A 10,125-nucleotide genomic window follows, 5' to 3' on the forward strand; every position below is an offset into this window, starting at 1 on the left:
CACTAGTTGTGATGCGGCGGGTGACGCTGAAGGATGACGGCAGGCTGTGCGTCTGCGTTACGTTTGTGTGAAGTTTCTTTTATTTAAAGCTCTGTGTACGACTCTTATTCCAGAAGGCTGGTTCGTGTCTCCGTGAGAGAAACCAGCGGCGTTTGGGCCAAGATCTCATCATTCTTTCCACCAGGACATTCCGTTACGTGTGTTTCTCTGCCAGACTCTCCTCGGGAACAGCAGTGAAGCGCTTCTCTGACCAGCCGCAGTGTGTTCTTCTGTGTGAGGTGTAGCGGTGGACGTATTATTACATTCCCTTGAGGTCATGTTAAAGGAACGGTCTGGGTTCAGTAGAACTTTACAGCATTCGTGACATAATGTTGATTCGAGAAGCCAAAGTCAATATATGATGCGATGGCGGCTGCGTCGGTAATTGATGTTATGACATAAATGCTGTCATTAAATTTTAATGGTTGTCATTTCCTAACACAAACAGAAAAGCAATGACTCTTTTGGCACAGCTTTTCCCAAACTCTCATTGGTCAGTTAGAGAGATAGCCCCGCCCCCAAACTCACGTCATTGGTTGAGTCAGAAGTTTGCAGATCAGTGTTCTAAAACATGATACAATTATGTCCCATTAGTCAACTAAAAATGACATTTGTAACAGTATTTATTAATCTTTGTTAAAGTAAATAAAAGTTCATCAGCTCAGGCTCATCAAATATGTAATAAATGTTGAATTTAATGTATTAGTGAATGCTGAAATGAACATTATATTTCATTGTTAGTTTATGTGAACTGATGTGTTTTAAAAGCCAAGGATTCAATAATCCATTTTAAAGTGTTACTGTTTGAATACAAAAGTATCCAATATAACATGATCTTTAAGTTGTGTTGAACTCAGAACATTCGTTTAAAACCCGGTTTACGTTTGACAATCAGCAAAAGGAAAGCTTGGCCAGAGATGTGTGCTCTTTCTGGAGAATATAGTGTTGATTTTGACTGAATTTGCACAGTTTATTATGCCAAAATAATTGATTCAGGTTTAGTTTTTCCAGAAGACCGAAACGCTGAATCAGGAGCTGCGTGATGTAACCTGTAGTGTCGTGCCAAAGACTGTTGTGATGGATTATTATTGCACTTCTGTGTGTAGTTTTCTCGGTTGTGCTTGGGCTGATCTGAGATCAGTGTTTCTGAGAGCAGCTTTATCTCTCATATCCGCACGCGGTACAAATAATCTCAGCTGTGATCTGACTCTAGAAGCCACAGAGGGAATATAAAGGCCATGACTGAGCTCCCTATATGCAAGCTGTTCGACATGCTTTCTTTGAATTTCACTTTTGTTTAGTTGTATAAACAGTGTTTTTATATTCTATTATTGCACCTGTAACATTAAGCACTTCTGTCTGTGCTCATGCATAGCTACAGCCCAGCGACACACACGTCTGCTGTGTGTGTGTGTGTGTGGATAATGTACCATTCAGTGTTATGTTGAAGAAATAAAGCAGTGTTATGTTTCTACAATGAATCTGAGTGTCTTTTCTCTGGATCCACAATCCAACTATAAACTAGAAGCAACTACATGTCAACTAGCAGCTATTCTAGTAAACCGAACCCTAACCTAACAGTCTACATGTCAACTAGCAGCTATTCTAGTAAACCGAACCCTAACCTAACAGTCTACATGTCAACTAGCAGCTATTCTAGTAAACCGAACCCTAACCTAACAGTCTACATGTCAACTAGCAGCTATTCTAGTAAACCGAACCCTAACCTAACAGTCTACATGTCAACTAGCAGCTATTCTAGTAAACCGAACCCTAACCTAACAGTCTACATGTCAACTAGCAGCTATTCTAGTAAACCGAACCCTAACCTAACAGTCTACATGTCAACTAGCAGCTATTCTAGTAAACCGAACCCTAACCTAACAGTCTACATGTCAACTAGCAGTCATTAAAGTTACTTATAGATAGTAGAATGTTCTAGAAGTTGACCATGGATTTGTAAGCAGAATATCTGCCAGTCGGGAGAGAAATAATCTTGTTTTCCCTTCGAGTCGGGTGTATTTCTCTGACCTCATCGGCAGATATTTAAGACGGCAGATTTATGACTGTTTAGATGTTTGTACTGGAAAAGAAAACTGAAAAACTGAGGAAAAGAACATCCATTTTTGCAGTGTGTTCATTTTCTGCTCAGCGTTCCTTTAAGGAATCAAACTCTGAAAACACTCATAGTTTGTTTAAGCTGTGTGTGTGAGAGTGTTTGTTTGTGTATATTTCTGTGAGTGTGTGTTTGTGTGTGTGTGAGTGTATGTAAGTGTGTGAGAGAGAGAGTGTGTGTTTGTGAGTGTGTGTAAGTGTGTGAGAGAGAGAGTGTGTGTGTGTGTGTGTGTGTGTTTGAGTGTATGTTTGAGTGTGTGTGTTTGTGTGAGTGAGTGAGTGTGTGTGTGTGTGTGTGTGTGAGAGAGAGAGTGTGTGAGTGAGTGTGTGTTTGAGTGAGTGTGTGTGTTTGAGTGTATGTGTGAGAGTGTTTGCTTTTCTGTGTGTGTGTTTGAGTGAGTGAGTGTGAGTTTGAGTGAGTGTGTGTTTGTTTGAGTGAGTGTGAGTGTGTGTGAGTTTGAGTGAGTGTGTGTTTGAGTGAGTGAGTGAGAGTTTGAGTGTTTGTGTGAGAGTGTGTGTGAGAGTGAGTATTTGAGTGTTTGTTTGAGTGTGTGTGTGTGTGTGTGTGTGTGTGAGTGAGTGAGTGAGTGAGTGAGTGAGAGTTTGAGTGTTTGTGTGAGTGTGTGAGAGTGTGTATTTGAGTGTTTGTTTGAGTGTGTGAGAGTGAGAGTGTGTGTGTGTGTGTTTGTTTGAGTGAGTGAACGAGTGAGTGAGTGAGTGAGTGAGTGAGTGTGTGTGTGTGTGTGTGTGTGTTTGAGTGAGTGAGTGAGTGAGTGAGTGAGTGAGTGAGTGAGTGAGTGAGTGAGTGAGTGAGTGAGTGAGTGTGTGTGTGAGTGAGTGAGTGAGTGAGTGAGTGAGTGAGTGAGTGAGTGAGTGAGTGAGTGAGTGTGTGTGTGTGAGAGTGTGTGTGAGTGAGTGAGAGTTCGAGTGTTTGTGTTTGAGTGAGTGAGTGAGTGAGTGAGTGAGTGAGTGAGTGAGTGTGTGTTTGAGTGAGTGAGTGAGAGTTCGAGTGAGTGAGTGAGTTTGAGTGAGTGAGTGAGTGAGTGAGTGTGTGTGTGTGTGTGTTTGAGTGAGTGAGTGAGTGAGTGAGTGAGTGAGTGAGTGAGTGAGTGAGTGTGAGTGAGTGAGTGAGTGAGTGAGTGAGTGAGTGAGTGAGTGAGTGAGTGAGTGAGTGAGTGAGTGAGTGAGTGAGTGAGAGTTCGAGTGTTTGTGTGAGAGTGAGTGAGTGAGTGAGTGAGTGAGTGTGTGTGTGTGTGTGTGTTTGAGTGAGTGAGAGTTCGAGTGTTTGTGTGAGAGTGTGTGTGAGAGTGTGTATTTGAGTGTTTGTTTGAGTGTGTGTGTGTGTGTGAGAGTGTGTGTGTGTGCAAAGGTTGTGCAAAAGTGTTCCAGAGCGAGTCTGAATGCTCCAGTCTTGTCAGACTCAGCTCTGCACACGGCTCATGTCTCTCCTGTATCTGAACAGAACTCTACTGTACTTCTCACTGCAGATTGACATCAGTATATACTGTACACTGCAGTTAGACACATCTATGCATTTCAAAATGTTTTTATTTCTGAATGTGCAATAGAGATAATGTTAATATTCAGTGTGTAATCAGTAATGCTTTATAATATCAAACTTTCATAATCATTTTATTTTTACAATTGTAAAGCATAGTGAACTTTTGAAACAGTTTAGCGGTGTGAAGTGAACAATCACAGTGATGTGAACACAAGTATCAGTGATCATCCGTGTGTGTGTGTGTGTGTTTATCCCAGAGACAGATACTTCCTCTGCAGTGAGCGCTGTCTCACTCCCAAACACCCGTCTCTCTTCTTCAGCGCACTCCTACAGAGAGACAGATCCTCATCATGAGTGTGAACACACTTTAGGCCCGTTCACACTGAGAACCAGAACTGTATCAGCATCCGATGTCGCTCTGTTTATCAGTGAGCGGTTTTGTTCGCTTGCGCTCTTTAAAACAGGATGGATTCTGATTTGTTGTCAATGTTTTTATCCTTCATCAGTCGATTTTATATCGGTTATTGACTGTGCTGTTCTTTTATATTTAGAATGATTTTTAGAGCTATATCTTTATCAATCCTGATCCTTTCAATATAAAAGTCTTCTCTACTGACTGACTCACTCATAAAGACAGTGGGTCTCATTCATGAAACACGAGCAGAACAAATGTGTGTGTAAATCGTGTGTAAAGTGGTTCTGGCGTAAATTTTCGGATTCATTAAAATGTTCGTATTTTCCAAATGTTAGTTGGTAGGAAATAAATCTACACCTGCTCCCAGCCACGCGTAAATACTGCGTTTAACATCCCAACGTTTTGCTCATTAATAAGGCTGCATTTTAATTCACCTTAATCGGGTACATATTTACACAGCGTTTTGAAAAAATATATATAATAATTACATACGGTTTTTCTTTTTACTTTTATTATGAGAGCCAGTAATAGCATCTGCAAACGGAACACTTTAATCAAATAATGAATTGCTTTTAATAGGGCTGGGACTCTCTTCACTTCTGGGACTGTTCGATTAACAGATGAAACTCCATTAACTGGATCTGCTGACAAGCTTCCTTTATTTAGGACCTGATACGCCACTATGTACGCTTGAAAATAAAATGTGGCGTTTTGAATGAACTTCTGATAATAAAACTTCAATCTCTGCATCTGAGAAATTTCTCTTTTTCATTCGCTTTTGAGAAGACATGTTGAAATCCTTCGTTTGGTGTCATAATATGATGCCCATATATAGTTGTCAGTCGGATTTAATGGGCGGGATTTATGGTAATTGAGAATGAGCGTGCACGCACGTCCCATTTACGACTGATTGGAATTCATTAACACACACACACATTTCACTATCACATCTGACGTTTACGAAGTATTTGTGAATCAGGATAAGAGTTTTCGGGAAGGTCTCTTTACGCGCAAATCACTCACATATTAACTCGTATATTTACGAATGTTTCATGAATGAGACCCAGTGTTTTTCTCCATCTGATGACGAAATAATGTATGAAACTTCTGTTGCTGTTTACGGTCAGGGACTATTTTTTCCAGCGGAAGGAAGGCTTTTAGTGATTTTACTTCATGAAACTTGCATAGATACATGCAATGTTTAGTTGAGTTTGTGTGATGAAGTGTTGAAGGACTCACTGAGAGGAACAGACTGTGTTCTGACTGAGTCGAGACTGCAGGATCCTACAGGAGAGAAACAGACGATCAGATCAATCAGGAGTTCATGTGTCGAAGCAAGGAAAGCCATCTCGTGTTCGACGCGTTTCATACCTCGCCGGAGAGCTCTTGGGAATCACAGGCGTCTTTATTGCGTGCCTGATAACAAATAAAATCATCATCAGCATAAAGAGTGAGATTATATTCATGTGTCTGACGCATTACAAGCGTCCAACTGGGATTATTTTTTATCTTTATTTTATTTATTATAAGCCACTGTATTTCCTCCCATTATATTATTCTTTTACAAATATCACACATTGCGGTGCAAACACATCAGGATTCAACGTTTATACCTGGAAATAAGAATTTGTGCTGATGATATCAAGTGAAAATGTATTAACTTTGCAAAAGGTCCTACTTTGTTGACATGAACTAACAATGAACAATTCTTCTAAAGCATTTATTAATCTTAAATATAAAAATGTTATCTGTTCATATTATTTAATAGACCTGATCTGACATGAACTAACAATGAACAGTTGTAAATAATGATCTAACATTAATACTGTAACAAATGTAGTGCACATTGTTGGTTAATGTTCGTTCGTGCATTAAGAAATGGGACCTTATTGTAAAGTCTTACCTCATTTTCACTAGTCTCAGACTGTTTGTGTGAATTTTATTTTTATAATTATATATTTAAAATATAGCCTGTGTGTTATATCAAATATATGGCATAAGACACTGATTTAAAGAGATAGTTCACCCCAAAATTAAAATTCTGTCATCGTTTAATCACCCTCAAGTTATTCCAAACCTGTATAATGCTGAACACAGAAGAAGATATTTTGAAGAGTGAAACTGGCAAAGGTTTGGAGCAAAATGAGGATGAGTAAATTAAATGTTTGGGTGCACTATCCCTTAAAAAGAGTTGTGTTCTCAAATTTTAAACAAACGGTGTCAGTTGTGTCATCAGATCAGATGATATCCAGGCTGATTCTCACCTTTGACCTTTCCTGTCCAGCGTCTTCTGAGTGGCCGAGGACAGAGTCCGTGTGTTTCCAGCACTGTCTGTCTTCTGGTCAGAAGGAAGTGATGTCAGTGAGCAGTGTTGGATGAAACGCATTATAAGTAACTTGAGTAATGTAATCAGATTACTTTTTTTAAGTAACTAGTAAAGTAACGCATTCATTTTAAATTTACTAAATTTTAAAGTTACTTTTTCAAATAATCTTTAAACTTGTTCATTGATTGACTGGCAGCGCTCCTGTCCCCATGTTGAGAGATATGGTAAGTTCACAGGCATTGTGTTCGCTGGGTAAACATGATGGTTATTGTAGTTTTAGAATAAATGTGAGCAGCCATTTACTCATCTCATCTCAAAAATTATTATTCAAAATGAATAAAAACAGTGAAATGCAATCTCAGAATATTACGCAAACCAAAATGGACACAAATATACTTTATGTATTGAATCTCACTTCATTAACCAGTGCCTTTGATGCTGACCTTCAGTGATCCACTTCAACACAACAATAAACAAAAATGACTTTAGATAAATATCACATTTGTGTTTCATTTTTATTGCTGAAGTAAGTGTTGAACTTTCTTCTCTTGCATCCTATTCTTCTTCAGTCCAGAGAGGCTAAACCGCTGAAAAGCGTTTTATTTAACTGCGCCCCCTAGTGTCCGCTTCTAGCTACTACGCTGGAACCAGCTTCCAGAAGAGAGCAGATGTGCTCCTACAGTCTCACATTCACATCCAGACTCAAACACATCTGTTCAGCTGTGCATTCGTGCCACGTCCGACTGATTACACTGTATTCTATTTTGCATCCTCCTTTTTATTCTAACCTGAACTCAAATGGCACTGAGAATTGTGTAAGAGAGATGAAGCCCTGCTGACGGCCTGGGTCTGTGGTGGAGGAGTGAGTCTGACGTGATTAAACTCGAGGTTCTGTGATCGACTCCATTCCTAAAGCTTCCCAACAAATGGGGTTTTTGGGGTTTGGACTGATGGGGCAGTGAACCCGAGGTCAGTCCTAGAGCTCCTCCTGTCCGATCTTAGGGGAAATTCAGGTCCATCGGAGAAGTCCAACAGATTTCTTAGATGCGCCGAAAGAACCCCACAGACACAGTGTAATCACCATGGGAAAATCTCACAGTCAAACTGGGAGTTGTGAAAAATATGATACACCAGTGTTTTGCCAGATGAGAAGTTTATCTATATATCATCTTTTTACTCTTTTAATTCATTTTATAACTGTATCATATATCTCTTTTAATTTCTTTTATAACTGTTTTAATTTTCCTTGCATTTATTTTGTGATTAAATTCCTTTCTGTAAAGCACATAGTGTATGAAATGTGCTATATAAATAAACTTGCCTGAACTCTCAGAATTACGTGATATAAAGTCGCAATTGCGTGTTATAAAGTCAGAATTATGAGATATAAACTCGCAATTGCGAGAAATATACTTGAAATTCTGACTTTTTTTTATATGTTAATGTTTATATCTCGCAATTCTGACTTTATAATACGCAATTGAGAGTTATAAAGTCAGAATTGTGAGATATAAACTTCTGAGGTAAAAAAAAAACAAAAGTCCGTCTTTTTTCCCCCTTAGAATTGGACTTTATATCTCACAATTCTGAGAAAAGATGTCAGAATTGCGAGATGTAAACTCGCAATTGTGAGATAAAAAGTCGCAATTATCTTTTAAAATGTTTTATTCTGTGGCGGAAACAAGCTTCTATAGAAAGGGCCTTTACATGTGCCAAAAAAAGACTTTTTTTGTTGTTATTAAAAGCCCGCAAGCCCAGGCGAGAAAAAGTAACGCAAAAGTAATATAACGTATTACTTTCCATAAAAAGTAACTAAGTAATGCAATTAGTTACATATTTAAAAAATAACGCAATATTGTAATGCATTACTTTTAAAAGCAGCTTTCCCCAACACTGACTGTGAGTGTGTGTGTGTGTGTGTGTGTGTACCATCTCTCTGAGTGTCCTCTCTCTGCGTCTCTCTCTGTCCTGTTGCATCAGATGAAGTCTGTCTCTCAGAGGCCACATGAAGAAGATCTGATGGACGTCGTGCAGAGCGGATCGCAGCTGTGACACACCAGACAGATGCGGAGGATGACCATCACACATGAGCAGAGCAGAGCTGTGTGTGACGCAGAGGTGTGTGTGTGTGTGTTACCTGCGCTGTCACGCGCTGCTGCAGTGTCAGATCCTGAGGGGAGACGGAGCCGGTCTTCAGCTGGTGGACGAACGCTCTGGAGTCCTGAAGCGCACACACACACACACACTGAATGACGGATGTTCGGGAAGTGTTAGTGTCTGAGCATGTGTGTCTTTACCTGTACGGTTTTGCGCAGGTGTGTGATTTTCTCCGTGTGTAAAAGCCTGCGTGTTAGAAAACCTCGAGCCACGGCGGTTAGGCGGCAGAGAGGCTTCGTCTGCTGCACACACACATCCTGTACAACGACGGGGTGAGTAACTCGCACGTAAAAATACAAATATAAAAAGAAAATTATGCACAGTACCTGTCAAATGTTTGGAAACATTAAATTGTTTTAGTGTTTTTGAAAGAAGTCTCTTCTGCATTTATTTGATCAAAAATACAGTAAAAACAGTGATATTGTGAATTTTTATTACCGTTTTTTTTGCACTTTTTACATTACTTTAAATGACGTTTAAAGGAACTTTAGTGTCTATAATGACCCTATTGAACATCAAAAGCTTGACTGACCGTCACGCCACAATGCATTTGTCTTTACGCCCTCAAAAATGGGTTTTGACGACTAAATAAACAGAATGAGTCTAGACTTCTTTAACCCTGATCAGGGACACACCTGTCTAGTGTTGATCTGAGGAGCTGATGACATCGTGCTCTTCCTGCTCTGTGCGTTCAGCTTCCTCTGGAGCTCCTGCGCACACACACACACACACACACACACACACACACACACACACACACACACATCAGCTGTCTGTGTTTATCTCACTGGTGCTACAAGGCAGTTTTATTATTACTCTACAGAAATTCATGCTGTTAATGTTTATAAGATCTTAATGCCTCATAGTGCAGATTAAGTGCTGTTCGTTGTGTGTGTGTGTGTGTGTGTGTGTGTGTGTGTGTGTGTGTGTGTGTGTGTTACCTGTGTTTGTCTCTCCTGTGCTGCGAGGAGCTCAGAGATCTGATGAGTGTGTTCTCTCTCTAAACGCTCTAAAGCATGAATCTGCTGCTCAACTGTGAATGCACACACACACACACACACACACACACACACACACACACACACACACACACACACACACACACACACACACACACAGACAGTTGTTTAATTTTATTGGTAACTACTAACAATGAACAGTTGTGTTTTATGAATTAATGTTAACAAAGATGAAAAAAATACTGTAACAAATGCAGTGCTCATTTACTAATTGGACCTTTATTGTAAAGTGTTGCAATTTTATTTAACCAAGCCAGTGTTATTTTAGTAATGTTGAGATACTATTATAGTTTTTATTGATATTTCTTTATTGATATATTGATATTGCCTTGGCAATGAACTGAAATCAGTTTAAGTTGAAGCACTGAAGTTATTAACTGGAAATAAACAACTGAAACTGAACTAAAAAATTAATTAAATCTAAATAGCAATAAAAAAACGAATAAAATGACAAAGCATATAATGAAATGACTAAAATTAACATGAAAACTAAACATGTAAAAATAAAAGCTAATTGAAAATGTGAATAAAACTAAAATAGCTCTGGCCTGGT

General features: G+C 39.2%; 1 protein-coding gene across 1 annotated transcript in view; it reads right to left on the minus strand.

Moving 5' to 3' along the window:
- Window positions 1–3,685: 3,685 nt before the first annotated feature.
- The window catches only part of LOC307146598 (centriolar coiled-coil protein of 110 kDa-like), a 12,715-nt gene continuing 6,275 nt past the window's right edge, over window positions 3,686–10,125 (minus strand). The window contains exons 5-13 of the mRNA XM_079850762.1: window positions 9,495–9,586; window positions 9,189–9,263; window positions 8,694–8,810; window positions 8,534–8,617; window positions 8,326–8,442; window positions 6,335–6,408; window positions 5,442–5,486; window positions 5,310–5,354; window positions 3,686–3,982 (exon numbers count right to left, since the gene is read on the minus strand). Coding sequence (XP_079706888.1) covers window positions 3,904–3,982; window positions 5,310–5,354; window positions 5,442–5,486; window positions 6,335–6,408; window positions 8,326–8,442; window positions 8,534–8,617; window positions 8,694–8,810; window positions 9,189–9,263; window positions 9,495–9,586 — 728 coding nt within the window. The 3' untranslated portion in view covers window positions 3,686–3,903. The remainder of the gene's footprint in view (window positions 3,983–5,309; window positions 5,355–5,441; window positions 5,487–6,334; window positions 6,409–8,325; window positions 8,443–8,533; window positions 8,618–8,693; window positions 8,811–9,188; window positions 9,264–9,494; window positions 9,587–10,125) is intronic.

This window comes from Squalius cephalus (assembly GCF_949319135.1).
Source record: "Squalius cephalus genome assembly, chromosome: 19".
NCBI lineage: Eukaryota > Metazoa > Chordata > Actinopteri > Cypriniformes > Leuciscidae > Squalius > Squalius cephalus.